At 38.9% G+C, this 19,914-nt stretch overlaps 1 protein-coding gene across 9 annotated transcripts in view; it reads left to right on the forward strand.

Annotated features, from left to right (window-relative positions):
* Positions 1-19,914, forward strand: part of Nrf1 (nuclear respiratory factor 1) — a 146,208-nt gene that overhangs the window by 4,616 nt on the left and 121,678 nt on the right. For 2 of the 9 annotated variants that reach the window (XM_013503278.1, XM_013503277.1), the window contains one exon: positions 10,044-10,151. The exons of 4 other annotated variants lie outside the window; for them this stretch is intronic. In XM_013503278.1, the coding sequence (XP_013358732.1) occupies positions 10,101-10,151 (51 nt within the window). In that variant the 5' untranslated portion in view covers positions 10,044-10,100. Of the gene's footprint in view, positions 1-2,189; positions 2,478-10,043; positions 10,152-19,914 lie in introns of those variants that run through there. 3 more of the 9 variants (XM_013503276.1, XM_013503280.1, XM_013503282.1) reach the window with 3 other exon arrangements.

Genomic DNA, 19,914 nt, shown 5'->3' on the forward strand with positions numbered 1-19,914 from the left:
TCTTTTTTGTCTTTCTTTCTGAGACAGGGTCTCACCTCATTATGTAGTTCAGGCAAGCCTTGAGCTCACTTTGTAGTCCAGGCTGCCCTTGAACTTGCATCAATCCTCCTGCCTCAGCCTCCTGAGTGCTGGGATTACAGGCGTGTGCCATCATACTTGGCTAAATAATCTAGTTTTATAGGTTGGGATGATCACTGGAATATTTTTGGAGGTATTTTAAAAAGTAGCTACTTTTATATGGGTCATCAGTTTAGTGATCTAGATTACTACTTTTTATAGTAATTTCATTTTTAGTATATAAGTACAGCATTTATTTAATTATTTATTTTTAATTTTTTTTTTTTTAAGTACAGCATTTAATACAGATGCTGATTTTTATGGTTACAAACATCGAGTTTTGCTGATAATTTAAGTGGAGATTTTCTTAAGATTTCTAAGTGATATCTGTTGAGTAAACTATACTGGGTCTTTTTCAGTATTTTTTTTTTTGAAAAGTGATCCTTGTATGCATATATGTTATGACCGTTCTTGCCAGTTACTGTTGGTAATTGTAGTCCTTGCTGTTTAGAATTTAGAGTCTGTTTTGTTGCTGCTACTGAATGCTAATGTGGTTAGGCTGGCAGCTAACCCTACAAAGAACAAGAGGAAGTGAGGAAATGTCCCCTTGAAAGGTTGCTTAAAGCTATTTAAGCAGTGGGCTAGATACAGGGAGCTGGGGATCAAGGGGCCTCATTCTTGTTTTATGTTCAGAAGAGGGTGAAGCATACCCTCCTTAAGATATAAGCATACCCTGCTTACGTGTGTCATCTCTTTGGAGTTTTGCCATTCATTCACTAGACATTGATTAAGGGCATTCTGTATTCCAGGCATGTGCTAGGTGCTAGAATCACAAACCATGGGCCTGCTGTAGGAAGGGAGAAAGAGTGGCCTTAACTAACTACACGTAAGACAACTTGTTGGAAACTAAAGAATGGTATGGGGCTAGGAAGAGAAAGGGATTTCTTCTGGGGAGAGGACAGTGAGGGTACGGAGACAAGGTGAGATTAGGAAAGACATGAAAGGGAGGTTTGAGAAGGACTGAAAAGTGGGCAGCTGTTTTACTGATGGAAAGAGGAGGCTAGAGGAAGGGCATCAGTAGTGGAATTTGAGAAATAGCAAGTAGCTTTTACTCTAGATGTAGAGTAGTAGGAAGTGAAACTGTTGAGGAAGTTTGTAGTGCTGTGCTCCCAAGTATGTTTACTCTGTAGGTGTTTGATACCATCAGAGGTTGGAGAAGGAAATCTCTGGCTACTACTGTAGTGCTGGGAATTGAACCCAGGGTCTTGTACATGGTAGGCAGGGCCACACACATGCCAAGCAAGCAGTCTACGATTAAGGTACAGCCCCGACTCTTACTCTGGATTTAGATAGGTGATGTGAATATTGGATGAGATACCTTTGAGACTGTTAAGAGGAGATAAATTCTGGAGAAAAAAATTTTTTTTTTGTCTTTTTTGAGACAGGATCTCACTATGCAGTTCAGGCTAGGCTTGAGCTCACTTTGTAGCCCAGGCTGGTTTTGAACTAGCAATGATCCTCCTGCGTTTTGGGATTACAGGTGTGTGCCACCAGACCTGGCTCTGGAGAAAATTTTTACTTCACAGTCAGATCTGGGTGACTGTTGAGTTCAGGGAGTTACAGATTAAAGTCTGATTAATGGATGATGATACCTTTAGGATAGACAGCATAGGAAAAAGTAGAATTTGAGGAGGAAGGTATGATGGGTTATCTGTGGGAATGAACTGGACCTCAAGGGGACATGGAGATTAATTTGCATTCATCAGAATAAGGTCATATAGAAACTGACAATAGTGTATAATGTTAGGAGTGAGGAAAAAATTAAGTGTAACCTTAGTGGGGGTGGTCTTCCAAGAGTCAAGCGGAAGAAGAGGGGCTGCAGAGGAAAGTTGAAAAAGAGTGGCTGAACAGTTACGATAATGCTGTATGGTTGAAGAAGCTCCAGATTAAGAGAAACTAGGTATATATCTTAGTTACTTTTCTCATTGCTCAGACAAAAATACCTGATGCCCAAAGTTAAAGGAGGGAAGGTCTTTTTGGCTCACAGTTTGTAGTTGTAGTTGGCTGGCTCCAAGGTAGGGTGGTATGGCAGAGGGGCATCATGGAGGAGAAACAGTTCATGGCAGGCAGAAGGCAGCAAGCTACAAGTGACAAACTTTCTGTCCCTTTTATTTTATCCAAGCTCAGACTCAGCAGGGAGGGCCTTCCCGTTATCCAGTCCCAGAACTACATCATACCAGTCAGTGAACTAATTTGTAAGCGCATACTCTTGATCCCAGTATTACACATTCTAGATTCAGCCCTCTCTGAAAAGCCCCACGTACGACCACATGAGACTTTGGGGGGAACATCTGGATTCAGGCATAGCATCTAAATTACTACAGAGTTCATTGGGATACAGACTGGATTTGTCATTTAAGGTGTGTATGTATGTACGATTTTGCCAACCTTTATGATAGTTTAGACACAGATTTCTAGATCATTAATAAATACAGGGGTCAGGCCTTTAAAACTCAAATTAATAGATGATCCATGATTAGAATTCATCTTGTTTTTTTCCCTTTCTCTTATGAGATTGGTAACTTTAAAGTTTTAGGGTGCCCAGTGACAGAACTGCCTCCAACATCTCCATATTGTTGGTTCTTTTGTTTTGCTTTTTCTTTTGTTTCTCAATTTTTATTTTTTACCAGTACATGTTTGTGGTACATAATGATCACATTCCTTGCAGAGAGTTGATACATAATCATCTCTTTTTATCCCTCTCTCCTTCTCTCCCTTTGCATTTTCTTAAACATATTGGCAAATTCATGTGAGCCGCCAGTTTCTTTTTTTTTTTTTTTTTTCTTTTCTTTTTGGTACTGGGAATCGAACTCATGACCTTGCACTTGCCAGGCAGGCGCTGTGCCGCTGAGCTATATCCCTGGCCCAATTTCTTAAGAATTCCTCTTGAAGAGTTAGTCTCGCTATGCAGTTCAGGCTGGCCTTAAGCTCACTTTGTAGCCCAGGCTGGTCTCGAACTCGCAACAATCCTCCTGCCTCAGCCTCCTGAGTACTGGGATTACAGGCGTGCACTAACATGCCTGGCATCTCTTGAAGAGTTTTGAGGTCATATGATATTAATGTCAAATACGAGGGTTTTAAATGTAAAGTTCATAGTTTTGAAGTTCAGTGATGTATTTTGACTGTGTGACCCTGAATCTCCTGTTTCTTTGGGGTTTTTTTCTCTTTTTTTGATACGGGGAATTGAACTCAGGACCTGTGCTGTGCCACTGAGCTGTCCTCGGCCCTAACCCTGAATCTCTTGAAGTTGCCTGAAAAGTTTTGTGTGAGTGCATATGCAATTTTTTTCTTTGGAGAAGGTCCAGGCTCACTTTGATGAGATTCTCAAGATCTCTTGACACAGAGAAAAGCCTTTTTAGTAATGCTAATACTTAAGTGTTGGCTGAAATCAGTTATCTTGACTACTGAGATAGATCAAGGGAAAGAAATTTGGAATGAGTGCTTCAGGTGAGGATCATCTTACAGTTGGGAGTAGGGTGACCAAAAGGAAAATAGGAGCATCAAAGCAAAGCATAACCAATTTCGGAATTTTGCCAAGTTTCCTTTTTGGATTCCTTGTTTTTTCATACTCCAGGACTTACACTCATACGTCACTGTTCATGTACTCTTAAGTACAATAGGCTTTGGGAGAGGGGTCATGTTTCTTTCTTTCTTTTTAAGAAAATGTTTTTTGTTTTGGTTTGGTTTGGTTTTGGCTCTTTGAGACACAGTCTTGCTGTGTGGTTCAGCCTTCTCCTGAACTCATTATGTAGCCCAAGCTGGCGTCAAACTTGGAGCGATCCCCCGGCCTCAGTCTCCTGAGTACTGGGACTGCAGGCATGTATTGCCACACCTGGCCAAAAGTCTGTTTTGAAAGAAAACAAATTGGCTCATAGGAAAAAAATTTACTTTTAAGTTAGGAGCTGCTTATATTTTGGAAAATTTCTAAAGTGTACACATTTCAATCTAATAAGGTGGGGTAAGACATTCTTTTTTTTAACTTTTCTTATCATGAATTGAAATATTATTGACCTATTGGTAAGGTCTTTGTAAAATATGATTTTTTGGTGATGATGGTAATCTAACCTAGGACATTGGGCCTGCTAGGCCAGCATGTGTCACCAGCCATCTCCACACTTTTCCTCGCCATCCTTACAAGTAAAATAATGACTGCCAGTTGGCAATGTTTATAGTGTCCTGTAAAAGTAATATTGGTAAATTGAAGAGAGATATAAATAAATAAATGATTTTAAACATAAACTTGTATTATATAATTTTTTTTTTTTTTTTTTTTTTTTTTTTTGGTTTTTCTCCAGTACCGGGAACCAAACTCATGACCTTGCGCTTGCCAGGCAGGCGCTTTTGCCGCTGAGCTAAATCCCCAGCCCCAGTATTATATAATTTGTAATTAGCTTGTGTTTGTAGGTTACTTTTTTAAAAAGTTGACATATAATTGTAAGTATTCATGGGCTACAGTGTAATTGTTTTTAAAGTGTAGAATAATTGAAATTTATTCTCTCATAGTTCTGGAGACCAGAAATCTGAATTCAGTTTCACTGGGCTGAAATTGAGCTGTCAGCAGAAGGAGGCTCTAATAGAGAATCCTGCAGTGTGATATTTTCATAAATTTATGCAATGCAGTGATCAGATCAGTAATTAGCATGTCAGTTTCCTCAAACATTTATCATTTCTTTGTGTTGTAAGCATTTGAAATCCTCTATTCTAGCTATTTTGAATTGTACAGTAATTAGCAGTATTTACCATATTATGCTATAGAACACAAGAATTTAATCTAATTGTTTTGTACCATTAACCAACCCCTGTGTGTCACTTTCTTCCCATTACCCTTCCCATCCTCTGGTAAACACTATTCTACCCTGTACTTCTGTCATCAGTGTCTTGATTGTGATTTATGAGTGATAATCTCAGTGTCCTGTGTTTGGCTTGTTTCACCTTATATAATGTCCCTACGTTCATCCACGTTGCTGTGATCTTTGTATTCACTTTATCCACAAAGAATTCTAGAGTATTTTGTCTTTTCTTTTGGACAGTTTTGGTTTTGGTCTTTCATTAGGCAATTTTTTGGTAATACATCATCTATATAAAAATAGCCTGTGTGGGCTAGGTTGTAGCCTAGTGGTAGAGCACTTATCTAGCTTGTGTGAGGCCTTGGGTTCTATCCTAGGGCTGGAAAAATCAAAAGCAACAACAAAAAAACCAAATAGCCCACAAATAAAAAAAACAGCCAAAGTCTGTTAAGCAGGAGCTCCTTCATACAGCTCACATCTTATCACTGTATAGAATAAACTGGCCTTGAACTCCCTATGTACTGCAGACTTCCTTGACCTCATCATCCTCCTGCGTGCTAGGATTACAGGCATGTGCCACTGTGGCTGGCACAACTAACATTTTGACTCAAAACTTGCTCTGGTCCTAACTGTAAGAAAGAAATAATCCTAATATATCCCAGTTGTGTGACTGAATAGTAAATGTTTTGCCTTTTTAAATTTTTGGCTCTGAAGTTTTATCTAAATAAAAATTACTTTTAAAATTAATTCTGAGTCTGTGTTACAGTATGTGAGACAGTAAATATATTTTCTCCTTAAGGTAAAAAGACATGATGTGTGTTTATTGTAGGAAAGCAAAAAAGAAATCTTAATCGTAATTCCTTCATACATATTTTAATATATGAGGTATGATGAAAATATTAATATTTAAATTTTTAAAAATTATAGACGATACATTGCCATTAATTCTCCTCATAGTACTTCCCCTTGCCTCAAACATTGTATCATTCTTGCTTTTAAACAATTTTATTTTTTTTTATTTTTTTTTTTGGTTTTTTCTCCGGTACCGGGAACCGAACTCACGACCTTGCGCTTGCCAGGCAGGCGCTTTGCCGCTGAGCTAAATCCCAGCCCCCTTTAAACAATTTTAAAAGCCCTCTTTTGTAAGTGTCTTTAGTTGTGCTGTTGTGGCTGCTTCAGTGCGCTGAATCAGTTTTCATTTTTACTTTGGGGAAGAGCCGGATACCTCAGGGTGCCAGATCCAGGGAATAAACTGGGTGAGGGCACATTGTACTTTGTGTATGTGTGTGTTGCATGCATTCGTGTGCTTTAAACCATTTAGTGGTAATGTCATATACTGCCTTCAGTTTATTTTGATACATCTTTTTCGTATGGTGATTTAGAAGATCTTCAAGCCAACATAAATATTGGCCATTTAGGTATACACCTGCTCAGTCCCTCACATCTTTCATTAAGAAAAACACTGAAGAGTAAAGGCCTGACATGACTGACTAGGTACAGTGAGAGTCTGCTCCAAATATTTTTCTTTGAGATAAGAGCACTACACTGCTGTTTGATTAAGAAAACCATCCTTACAATTCAGGATGGTATTTTATTTTTAAGCAGGGCCTGGAACACCTTAGCTGCTAATTAACTGCTACATGGCAGAACTATACCCCCAGCTTATGCCATGAATTCATAGGGAATAGGTTCCCCCAACTCGGGCTCCTTGCCATTGGTTCTCACGAAGTGCGCTTCTCTGGGCGGGGCAGGCTGGCGCTTCACTTGGGCCCAGGTACCTTTCTGTTTGGCTTGCTTTTTCTGACCATTTTCCTTGATGCGTTTTAGGAAGCTGTCTCAAGTGCTTAATATTCCTAGTTTACACATATTTCTCTTGCCCAGTATTTTGTTCTTAACTTTCTTGTTTATGACAAAGCCAATAGCATGCTGGGTAACATTGTAGACTGTTCCAGTTTTGCCATAGTAACATTTGTGTGGCATTTCTTTTTGAACAGTACCTATTCCCTTGATGTCTACATTATCAGCCTTCCCATAGGTTTGCATATCTGTATGGCCAAAGGAGCAACCCCATGTTTTCTCAAAGGCCCAGAGAACATATATTGGGTTCTTCTCCTCTTTCCCTTTGTGTTCATTTTGGCAAATTACTGGAAGATGGTGATTCCAGCTGACAGGCCACACTAATATTTGTACGAACCTGCTTTTCTATTCACTACTACTTGTTACCAGTTTTCACCATGTTTTTGATCACACCTTGAAGATTCGCAGAACTGCTTCAGAAAGTGATGAGTAATGGATGAGATGAATGCTGAAAGCAAAAGGTAGTCTTGAGGGACCTTAATACATGTGCCTTTTTTTTTTTTTTTTTCTTCACTTTTTTTTGCAGGGGAGTACTGGGAGTCAAACACAACCTCATGTTTGCCAGGCAGGCACTGTGCCACTGAGCTATATCCCAAGCATGTTTTTTGATTTTTTGAGATAGGGTCTCACTGTATATACTTCAGGCTGGCCTTGAACTCACTGTGTAGCCCAGGTTGGCCTTGTACTTGCAGCAATCCTCCTGCCTCAGCCTCCTGAGTGTTGGTACTACAGGTGTGCACCACCACACCTGGGCATACTATAATAAATTTTTAAAATTGAAGCATTCACTATATTTTGATCACCCTTTGTATAGAATTTTAAAATATATAAGTATATTGTTCATACTTATATATGAACTAAGTATGCATGTTCATGCAGTTATTACACATAATGTACATGATAATATAGAATAGTATATAATTGTGTAATATCTTTGACCAAAATGTCTAACATTGTATTTGATATTATTCATTTACTTTTGTCCTAAAACATTCTTAATGGGATAATTACAAATGCGTTTATTTTAATGACATTTAAAATATTCTCTTCAAACACCTGTTTACTCCAGGGAATGCGTACTGTCTGTTCCATGCTCTGGTTTTGCCGAGGCAAGGGTAACATGGAGTAAGGGTATAAGGGCTTGCCCATGAGAGTTTACATAGAGAAGAATGAACACTAGACCCTGGGTTAACCTCAGTTTCATTCACATATTAACCTACTTTTTCTCCACTCTGCCATCATAGTTCCTGAGCAAAGATTCCTGTTTACAGGATAATTTATGAAATGAATATTGTATTATTTGGCTTTTTTTGTCCTGAGACATTTTGAGTTATTCCCATTGATAGCAAATTAAGTATTAGTAGCAGCAAGAATGTAATACAGTAGTGTTAGAAATACCTTCGTTAAAAAAGCTTTGCCTTTTAGGAGTTCAAAAGATTTTAAGTGCGTAAAATAGAAATATTTGTGTTTCTGTAAATAATCTCATTCATACTCTCCCTCAATAAAATATGTATGTATATAAAAATATGTATATTTCTAATGTTATAAAAGTAATGACTTTTTTTAAAGTTAGCTTTCTAAAGATTTTATACAGCAAAGGCTTTATTTTATTTTATTTTATTTATTTATTTTTGAGACAGGATCTCTGGAGTTCAGGCTGGCCTTGAACTCACTATGTAGCCCAGGATGGCCTCAGAGTCACTGTGATCCTGAGTGCCGGGATTATGGGTGTGAGCCACCACACCCGGCAAAGTTCTTTTTAGGGCTAGTAATGCAACCCAGTTTTCCTGCCTACTCATTTAGTTTTTGTCTTTTTTTTTTTTTTAGTTTTGTCTTAAATTCCTCTGAAAGTTGGTTTGCTTTTGTTTTTAGTTTTTGTACAGAATGGTCAATATACCTAGGGTAAATAGTTCCTTAATTACTGCAGTTAGTATCTGAAGTAAAGTCATTTTTCATGTAAGTACAGTCATACATTGCATGATGATAGGGACATATTCTAAGAAACATGATTCTGTGGTATTGGGAACATCATGCAGGGTGCTTCTGTTAACCTTGATGGTATAGCTGACTTTACACCTAAGCTGTATGCTGTTTGTATTGCTCCTAAGGTACAAGCTTTGTATAGCATATTACTATATAGAATACTGTAGGCAGTTGTAGCACAATGGCAAATATTTGTGTATGTAAGCATATCCAACAGAAAAACTAGTTAAAATAGCATGTACAGTTTAACGAGTGTTCTGTCTGTCTAAAACACCATGAATGGAGCTTGTAGGACTGGATGGAACTTGAGCTGGGTGAGTCAGTGAATGGTAGGTGAAAGTGAAGGTCTACGATATTACTGCACATTACTGCAGACTTTTTAAACTTTGTTCCTTAGTCTACCCTAAATTTATAAAAAATTATTCTCCAGGATAAATTAACCCTACTTTCTGTAACTTATTTTAGAAACTTTAATTTTTTAATGGGGATGGAACTCGGCATTGCACTGAACTATACACCAGCCCTTTTTATTTTATTTTATTACTTTATTTTATTTTATTTTTTGATCTTTTTTGAGACAGAGTCTCACTGGTGCAGTTCAGGCTGGTCTTGAATTCACTTTGTAGCCCAGGCTGGCCTCAAACTCACAACAGTCCTCTTGCCTCAGCCTCCCTGAGTGCTGGGGTTACAGGCATGCACCACCACGCCTGGCTCCAGCCCTTCTTGTTTTAAGACAGTCTTGCTAAATTGCCCAGGCTGGCTTTGAACTCATGATCCTCCTTTCTCAGCCTCTTGCATAGGTGGGATTATAGGCATGATCCATTGTGTCTGGCTAGTTTTTGTTTATAATCTCATTCCATAAGCTTTTTTAAAAAAAAATTATTTATTTACTTACTTATTTTTATTTTTTAAACGTCTTCCTCCCACCCCCAACTGGAGATTGAACACAGAGGCAAGGTATGTCTTAGCCCTTGAAGTTTTCATTTATTTATTTATGTATTTATTTATTTATTTACTTGAGACAGGGGGCTGGGAGTATAGCTCAGTGGCACAGTGCCTGCCTGGCAAGTACAAGGTCGAGAGTTCAATTCCCGGTACCAAAAAGAAAAAAAAAAAGGTCTCATTAAGTTGCCCAGGTTGGGCTTGAACTTTTGTTCTGCCCCAGCCTCCCAGAATGCTGGATTATAACGATGCACCACCAGTACTTTTTTTTTTTTTTTTTTTTTAGAAACTAAGACACACATTAACCTAGGCTTACGCAGGATGAGGATCATGAATATTACTGTTCTCTACCTCCAGATCTTCCCCTATGGACCATTTCCAGGGACAGTAACACATGGAGCTGTCAGCTCTAAGATGACAGTGCTGCCTTCTGGAGCCCCTTCTCAAGGCCCTGCTTGTAAGCAGGTAATACTGCTGAGCATTCCTGTTAATGAAAATCATTTGGTTTTGGATTCATGTTTTTAAACTTTAGGAGCTAATTGAGGTCCACAAAGCTTTTAAACCCTTGACTGAATTTTCTTGGTTACTCTGCAGTGTCTTTTTCTTCTGCCTTGTCAGTGTATTCCTGTTCTGTTTCCTCTATCATTTATGCCTGACAGTGAAGGTGCTTAACTTAGTATCTTCTAGACAAAGCAGGAGGTAGAGAACTTGGGAATAGAAAGTACCAATGTTTTGTTTCTTAAAATTTTATTTTCAGTTTTTATATCTGAAAAGTGAAAGCAGTAGTAAATTTTCACTTTGGATATGACCACAGTGGATTGTCTTCCTTCTGAAGGAATCCGTTTTATAGCCAAATAAATGGTATATACTCAGTGTCCTTTAGATAGGTAATCTTAATTTTTGGGCTTATTTAGTACTAATTTAGAGTGCTACAGTAGTGAATCTTTTAGGGTAGCACTATTTTGAACATTTTAGGTTAAGAATGATTTTCTTTAACAGTAACTACCCTCCCCCTTTGAGTGGTGGTTTATTTATTTTTTTCCCCTTTTTTTTTGTTTTTTTGTTTTTGTCTTTTTGAGACGAGAGTCTCTCTATGCAGTTCAGACTGGGCTTGAGCTCACTTTATAGCCCAAATTGGTCTTGAACTCACAATGATCCTCCTGCCTCAGCCTCCCAAGTGCTGGGATTACAGGCATGTGCCACTATGCCCAGTCAAGTGGTGGTTTATCTATCTTGTCTTTTTGACACAGGGTCTCGCTGTGCAGTTCAGGCTGATCTTGAACTCACTTTGTAGCACAGGCTGGCCTTGAATTCTCAATGATCTTCCTGCCTCAGCCTCCCTGAGTGCTGGGATTACAGGTGTGCACAGCTATGGCCGGCTTTATTTTGTCTTTTTGAGACAGGGTTTCAGTATGCAGTTGAGGCTGGCATTGAGTTCACTTTGTATCCCAGGCTGGCCTCAAATTTGTAACAGTCCTCCTGCCTCAGCCTCCTGAGTGCTGGAATCATAGGCGTGTGCTACCACCATGCCTGGCAAACTTCCCTTTTCAAACTTGGGCCTATTCTACTCTTGCTTGCCTCAATGAATAGTGCCATTTCACCGAGTTTCTCACACCTAAAGACCTTTTGTCTTTCCACATCTTCAAGTCCTTTGTAACCTAAATAAGCCTAATCTGTCTTCTTTTGTAGTAGTACCACTTTTGCCTGAATTGCTTTTGATTCCTGGACTGTTGCGGTAACATATGATGGTCCACTTGCATCCACTCTAGCCCAGCACTCGTCCATTCTCAGCACAGCTGGAATGAATTGATCTTTTCTAAATACACAAGTCTGATTGTGTTCTTACTGAATTTAGGATGAAGACACAGCGCCTTAATGTGACTGTATTGACTTTTTCAACTCATCTGTACCAATCATGTTTCCCTAACCATAAGACTTCTTGTTTCACTTCCTTCTGCCTAGAAAGGTTTTTTCTCCTTCTCTGTCTGGAAAAATCTTACAGATTCTTTGGGTTTCTGCTTGAGGATGATCTTGGAAAGTTTTATTCAATCTCCCTTATTTTTGAGTATTTTCTTCATCTTATGTGCCCATTTATGCAATTTTACATTTGTTGCACATTACTTGATACATGTCTGTCTTGCCCAGGAGTGGATAATATGTGTTTATTTTCAAGCACTGACATAGCAGTAAGGATTGCCTGATATATAAAAAGCTGTCAGAATTATTTGAATGATTGTAGAAACCTCGCAAAACTCACTTGTAACATATTACCTTACTGGTTGGCTTTTATTAATCTAAAATTTTATGACTTTACCATCTAAAATTTTATAATTTTATTTTTGTCTTTTTGAGACAAGGTTTCATTACACAGTTCAGACTGGCCTTGAACTTGCAGCAGTCCTCCTGCCTCAGCCTCCCAAGCACTGAGATTTCAGGTGTGGTCCAGCACACCTGACCTCATTTTATAATTTTAGAAACTCATGGGGAAAGAGATTATAAGCCATCCTGAGCCAGCTGTATTCCCTGACGTTAGTCTGATTTTGAACACATGTAGTAATAGGAAACTTATCTACCTTCTAGAAGTCTGGTTATTCTTTTAAGACATTTAGGTGGTTAAAAAGTTTCATTTCCATTGAAATTTCTCTTTGGAACTTTTATTTACTGATCCAGGGCTTTCCAAAGCCAGTATAGTTTCCATTTTCATTATAAAGTCTTCTGAGTGTTCTCTATTTTAAATATCCCTACATCCTTCAGTCTTTTTGGAAAGGGTGCACTGGGTGGTACTACTTTTCTAGAGCTTCCATAACAGATTACCACAAACTTACTGATTTAAAACAAACAAAAAAAATTTGTTCTCTTACAGAGCTAGAGGACAGAATCCAGAATCAAGGTGTCTGCAGGGCTCTGCTCCCGTGGAGACTCTAGGGGGAGAATCTGTTCTTTGCCTCTTCCAGCTTTTGGTGGCGTTCTTTGACTTGTGCTCACATCACTCCATTGTCTGCCTCCATGGTCACATTGTGTGCTGCTGTTTACTCTCCATCTGGCTCATTCTTATATGGACATTTGTCATTGGATTTAGGACACACCCACAGAATTTAAGATAATATTTTACTTAGAGGTTCTTAATTTAGTTACATCTTCAAAGACCCTTTTCCCAAATAAGGTTAACATTCACAAATTCCAGTGATTAGGACATGGACATATCTTTTTTGGTAGCCACTTGTATTAGCTTTTTGTTGCTGAGAGAAAACATCTGACACAACTTAAGGGATAAAGGGTTTATTGTGGTTCACAATTTCAGAGGTTTCAGTTTGTGATCAGCTGGCTCTGAGGCAGAGACATCATGGAAAGAGCATGCAGAGGAAAGGTACTAACCTCAGGATGGCCAAGAGGGAGAGAGTGAGGGAAGAGCTATAGCGGAAGGGGCCAGGAAGCAGATCTAGTTCCCAAGGTCATGTTTCTGTGACCCAGGCTCTGGAAGTGTGCTTTAATAATGTAGGCATCTCTCAGTCCCATCCAGTTGACCATCACACCAGTTTTCAATCCACTACCGGCTCTGAGATTAAATCCTGATAATGCCACCTACAAGTTTTGCAACCTTAGGTATATTAACTCTTCTGAACCTCAATTTCCTTAATTTTAAGACAGATAATAATGCCTTTATCATTGATTTGTGAAGAAAATTTATATGAAATCCCTAACACATGGTAGCTACTTCATTAAGTGTTGCCTTATTCATATCAAACTCCCCTGACTCTTTTGTACTGTGTCAGCATGCCTGGATAGCATATGTGGCCTAGAACCCAGCATGAGTTGTAGGAGTAGTGTAATAAATTTATAGTAAATTCTGCAGTATCTCTGATTTTCCTGTGTTCTAGATACCAGTTAGCCAACTGTGATGTAGACCCATGTTTAAATTCAGGATTATCTGTAATTACATTATAAGATTGGCTCAGTAAGCTTAATATCCCAAATATTTTTCATGGATGATTAGAATTACAGTCTGCCTAAAAATGTATACATCAGGGAAAGAAAAACTTATATAAATATTTTAATACTAAATTTATTGAGGCATGCCTGTAATCCCAGCACTCAGGAGGCAGTGGCGGGAGGATCATTGTGAGATCGAGGCTAGCCTGGGCTACAAAGTGAGTTCAAGACCAGCCTGAACTGCATAGTGAGACCCTGTTTCAAAAAAGACAAAAAAGAAAAATTTATTGAGACATCATGAGATTAATGCAGTTGGGCCTGGTAGTGTGTGCCTGTAATCCCAGCACTTGGGAAGCTGAGTCAGGAGGATTGTTGTGAGTTCATAACCAGCCTGGGGTACGAAGTGAGCTCAAGGTCAGCCTGAACTGCACAGTGAGACCCTGTCTCAAAAAGACACGCCCCGCAAAAAAAAAAAAAAAACAACAGAGATTAATGCAAGTTAGCTTTGGCCTCCACAGTTACAAGAGGTGCTCAAAGTGTTGGCTATTAACTTGCAGACATTTATTAGTACAGCAAACTGCTGAAGTATATACATTATTTTGGCAGACTCTGTACATTGTTTTGTTAGGTATTTAGATACAGTTGTACTTTGATACAGGTTACAAGTGTTGTATTATTAAGTCATAGTACTTGATAGATATTATAAGTTAAATACACATTGAATTTAGTGTTGCTGTGTGGTTTAAGGAAACTTACCTGTTGTGCTTCAGAAATATTTAAAACAAATGCTGTGATAATATAAAAAGGAAAAGAGCTACCAATGAAGGGGCAACTAGATCAGCTATGTTGGGCAGATAGGCGGTATCATTAGGTTCCCTGGTATTCAGATACTTCTTGAGGTATCAGTGGCTGCTCACTTCTGGCTTATGGACAGCTTGCTTTTGATGTGTCTGTCAGCAGTGAGCTGTGTGTTCATTGCTGAAGTGACAAATGTGCATCCAGAGATTTCTGTTTTGTTTTGTTTTGTACCGGAAATCGAACTCAGAACCTTGCGCTTGCCAGACAGGCACTTGGCCACTGAGCTATATCCCTGGCCCTGACAGATGTGCATCCAGTGATTTATATATCTACTCGTACTTTTTGTAATTAGATAAAATACTAGAGAAATGAGTGGTATGGAAATGGTATCTTAAAAATACCTAATTTTGAGTTTTTAATTGTATACACACAATTAAAAAGTCACATAGTATAAAAACGAATACAGCGCAAAGTGAGTTTCCCTCCCTCAGTTTCCCTTTCTGCAAACCACTACCCTCACAAATGCTATGGTAACGTATATGGATAAAGTACTGTTTTCATTTCTTTAATGACTTTTTTTTATCCTAATCCTTAAGACCAATGTAGGGTTTCAAGTTTTTTGCCCTATTGCTGAAGGACAGGGAACCATATTCTATAGGCTTCCATCACTAATTTGATTGTGTGGGACGCATTCTTAAGAGAATTGTATATGATTTTGTCATTTGTGAAAGAATATTCCTTAAAGACCGATTCAGTTTATACCAGGGAAACAAAACCAATTTTAATTCGGGTTACTTATTTAGAAAACAAGTAAAGAACAAAACCTCATCAATTCAAATTGTTTTTGTTTTGTTTTGTTTTGTTTTGTTTTCTGGTACCGGGGATCAAACTCATGACCTTGCACTTGCTGGGCAGGCACTGTGCCACTGAGCTAAATCCCCAGCCCCTTCATATTGTTTTAACACATTATCTTGGTATTGCTCAGGCCCTTTTCATGCTTACTAAGTGAATTATTTGTCTTGATAGCGAGATAAAATAATTCCAGGTAGTATTGTTTCAATGTAGGAAGACCCAGGATATCCAAAAATAGAAGGGCTATGGCAGTCATCACTTCTACCTTGGGTTATTACTTAAGGTTTTTATACTATAAACCAGTGGTTCTTTTCAGAAGCCTTCTACCATTTAAAACAGAATTGAAGACTTCAAAGAAGTTTTGTATATGTGAGTTACTTTCTTTTTTACTCTCTCTATTGAAGATTGAGCCCAAAGCCTTTGTACTGAGTTACATCCTCAGCTTTTTGCGGGTATTTTTTACTTGCAAGGTTTTGCTAAGTTCCTCAGTTTTATGGCTTAGATCTAAACTGTCCTCCAAAATTCTTATGTGTGTGATTGGATCACAGAAACACTATACTCATGGCCGAATGTGCTGTTGGCACATTTCAACCAGGGGCCATGACCTGGCAGGGGGTATCTCCCTCCCCAACTTATCCCTTCTCTTTCTGCTTCCTGAACACCATGGCTGAGCACCTTTTTCCTCTCCATGCCCCTCTGCCATTTTTGTTTCTGCCTGGAGCCAGTCTACTATGAAATAGTGAGCCAAAATAAACCTCTCCTTTAAGTTGTGGGTGTCGGGGATTTTGTCCAATGATGGGAAATTGGCTAAGACAGATATTGGAGCCACGAGTGGGATCATTGGTATGTCTGTACCAATACTTGAACACATGGTCCAGAGGCCTTTGGAACTGGCATGCAGAAGGAGTTTGAAGAATGCTATAACCAAAGTAAGTAAAATTGATTGGAAATTCTGGTCAGAGCTCAGAAGACCAGAATGGTGATTGAAATGTGCATAGTAAGTGGAAAGGCCATAAGGACTGCAAATAGCAATGCTATAGGGGTGTGGCAGCCCAAGCTTTTGGAGCTCATGTCTCGCCACAACTTGCTGTGAATACAGGATGCAGAGCTACAGGTTTAATGTTTGCCTGCTGGATTTCAGCCTGCTTTAGTTCCATTCTTCTTTATCTCCCTATTTCTGCCTTTTAGAATGGGAATATTTACCATGTGCCATTGTGTTTTGGAAGTATTTTAACTTTCCTTTTGTTTTGTATAGGGCTCACAGCAAAGAGTTTGCCTTGAGTCTCAGAAGAGACTTTAGACTTGGACTTTCCAGCAGTGCTGGAACTGTTAAGTCTTGGCAACTCTTAGAAATGGACTAAATGCATTTTCCATAATGAGATGGACATGGAGTCTTTTGGAGGTCATGGGTAGAATGTTATGGTTTAGATCTAAAAGGTACCCCAAAATTTATGTGGAAGCTGATTGGATCATGGGGGCCTTCTGTTCATCAGTGGATTCATCCAGTGATGAATGTTCATAGGTAAATGTGCTGTTAGGAGGTGGGGCCTGCTTGGAAGAGGCGGCTCACTGGGTGCATGACCTGGAAGGGTAAATTTCCCAGCTTCTACCTTCTCTCTCTGCTTCCTGGCCTCATGGGTGAGCACATTTTCCTCTTTACCCAACTCTGCCGTTCTGTTTCTGCCTTGGAGCCAGCCAACCAGGGTCTGAAGCAGTAAGCCAAAACAAACTTCTCCTTTTTTAGGTTGTGTGGGTATAGGGTATTTTATCCTAGAGACAAGAAAGTAACTCAGAACCTGAGTCAAACATGCAATCTCACTGCCTCAGCCTCTCAGAGTGCTGGGACTTCAGGTATGTGCTACCACACCAGCACAGTTATAGAGTTACAGTTTTTGCTATTTACCTCAGAAATTTTAAAATGTTTATTCATTATAAATAATAATTAAAATAAAAAGATATTTCTATTAAAAATAACTATTTTTAAAAACTTGATTACAGCTGGGTGTGGTGGCACATACCTGTAATTGCAGCACTGAGGAGGCTGGGGCAGGAGGATAGTTGCAAGATCGAGGCCAGCCTGAGCTGCATATTGAGACCCTGTCTCAAAAAGACAAAAACAAACAAACAAAAAAACCCAAAAAATAAAAACTCAGTTACAGGAAAAGACTGGTACTGTTTTACAGTTGGATTTTTTTTTTCCTTGTGGTGGAACTGGAGATTGATCCCAGGGCCTCATACATATGAAATAAGCTCTATACCTTTAGCCCTTTCTATTATTTAATTTTGAGACAGAGTCTCTTTACATTGCAAAGTCTAGCCTTGAACTGGTGGTGATCCTCCTACCTCAGTCTTCCAAGCAGCTGGCATTACAGTGCTCAGCTGTTCTACAGTTTTTGCAAATCACTAATGACTGACTAGAGCGGAGATTCTTCTCTCTGCTTTTGTACTCAGTCTGCTGCAGAACGTTGATCTGGTTAAAGTAGAAGAGGAAGATCTGGTCTCCTACTGAATATGAAGTTGGAAGAGAAGAGTATTTTAAGAGCTTTTAGATAATTATGCCTATCTATTATTCCTTAATATTAAACCAAAACCCAGCAGTAGTTTCTTAAAGGTGAGTTGTAATGTGGAATATGAAACCACAGCAGTATTCTATTAAGATTTATTGCTTTGTCATTCATATATATTTTTTTTATTTTTAAATTTTATTTATTCATTTATTTATTTATTTATTTATTTGGGATAGGGTCTCACTGTGTAGTTCGGGCTGGCCTTGAACTTACCATATAGCACAGGCTGGTGTGGAACTTACAGTGATTTTCCTGCCTCGGCCTCCCAGTGCTGGCATTATAGGCGTGCACCACGACACCTGGTGTTTTGTCATGTAATTTGAATGGATCTTATTAACCCATGAATAATTTTGTAACAACATAGATTGGTCATTGGAAAATAACTTCACTGAGTTATGCAACGCTACTAAATATTAGCACAAAAATATTAATATCAGCAGTGATCTCACCAGAGAAAATGTTGAGTAATGAAAAGCTGTCAAGCTCACTGTGGCAAATGCAGCTCTCCAGAATTCTACTTCATTGAAGTTTCTGTTTTTGCTGTCTCTGTGGACTTCATTTCTCACCTCAGATCCTTCCTGGGTCCCGGGGACTCACTTCTCTCATTCTTCTCTTCCTTGTGCTGCCATATTCCAGTGTTGGTACAGCAAATCTCAGAGAAGCTCTTTCTCTGTTGCTTACCACTCCACCATTTTCCTGGAAGCCCAAAATTCTAATTATCATTTAAAATGTTAAAAGTTTATCATTTAGGGGCTGGGGATTTAGCTCAGTGGCATAGCACCTGCCTGGCAAGCTCAAGGTTGTGAGTTTGATTCCCGGTACCGGAAAAACAAACAAACAAACAAAAAAGTTTATCATTTATTGGTAACAAATACTGTTAGTGTCAGGCTCAGTTAATTTTCTTTCTTTCTTTTTCTTTTTTTTGAGATAAGATCTTGCTATGTAGTTTAGGTGGCCTTGAACTCACTGTGTAGCCCCGGCTAGCCTTAGATTTGTGGCGGTCCTTCTGCTTCAGCCTCCTGAGTGCTGCACCTACAGGTGTGTACCACTACACCCAGCTGGACTCACTTAAGTTTTCAGAACATGAATGTCAAATACTCAGGTCTGAATAACTGTATAGTTTCTTTCAAGCAAAAGTGCTATTCCTTGTGGAAAAGTGGCTAATGCCTTGACTCAGAGCTTGGTGCCATGCTTTCACAATTGCCATTATACTTCCTTTCCAGTGTGACAGAAATGCTTTGTGTGTAATTTTCATTGGTTGAGCGGAGTAGGGAAGAGATGAGAACTCACAGGTGAAGGTTTAATAAAAATTAATAATTTTTGCTCTTTCAGCAAACACATTCTTGAATCAAATAGCCTGCGCCCCACTGGCTTTTTTACTGGGAGCACATTATGGCAAAAAATGTAATGGTTACTAGTGCAGTGTGATGCTGTTACCTTAAATTGTGCTGTCAGTTTTAGCTCAGCTTTGCTTTTGCATCCTAAGTATAAATGTGAACACAGTTAAAAAAAAAAGGTAAATAACAGCTAAGTTATTATGAATGTAGTCTCAGCCTCTCTGATCCCTTGGAAGTCTGAGGAACCCTGGGTTCCCATAGTTCACTTTAAGGACTACTGCTGGGCTGGGCATAAGTGCTTGCCTTGCAAGCCTGAGGTCATGAGTTTGATTCCTGGTACCAAAAAAAAAAAAAAAAAAAGAAGGACTACTGCTGATAATTCCTCTGTAAAAGATCCAGAACTTTACAGAGTGATGGTGTTTACCAAATGTTTATTTAATGAATATGACATAGTGACATTTAAGTAGAAGAAAAGTAATGTTATGTAGGCAGTCTCACACTCAGCCATGCAGTCTTGATCGGACAGCTTGTCCACAGGCATTGTAAGGAAAGAGTGAACAAATACAATGTAGGTGATGTATCTTGTAAGGGAAATGATGAAGTAAAGAACTAAGTATGAGGTGATAATACCTGCAAGGCTAACACGTTGAGCCTTGCTGTGTTTGTACTAGTGAGTCCTGTGCTTTTTGCCTTTATATTTGTAGTGGTCTATATCTGTAGGGATCTTCCTTGAGTAGGGAGGAT

Source organism: Chinchilla lanigera, unplaced genomic scaffold, assembly GCF_000276665.1.
Source record: "Chinchilla lanigera isolate Chin_1 unplaced genomic scaffold, ChiLan1.0 scaffold00078, whole genome shotgun sequence".
NCBI lineage: Eukaryota > Metazoa > Chordata > Mammalia > Rodentia > Chinchillidae > Chinchilla > Chinchilla lanigera.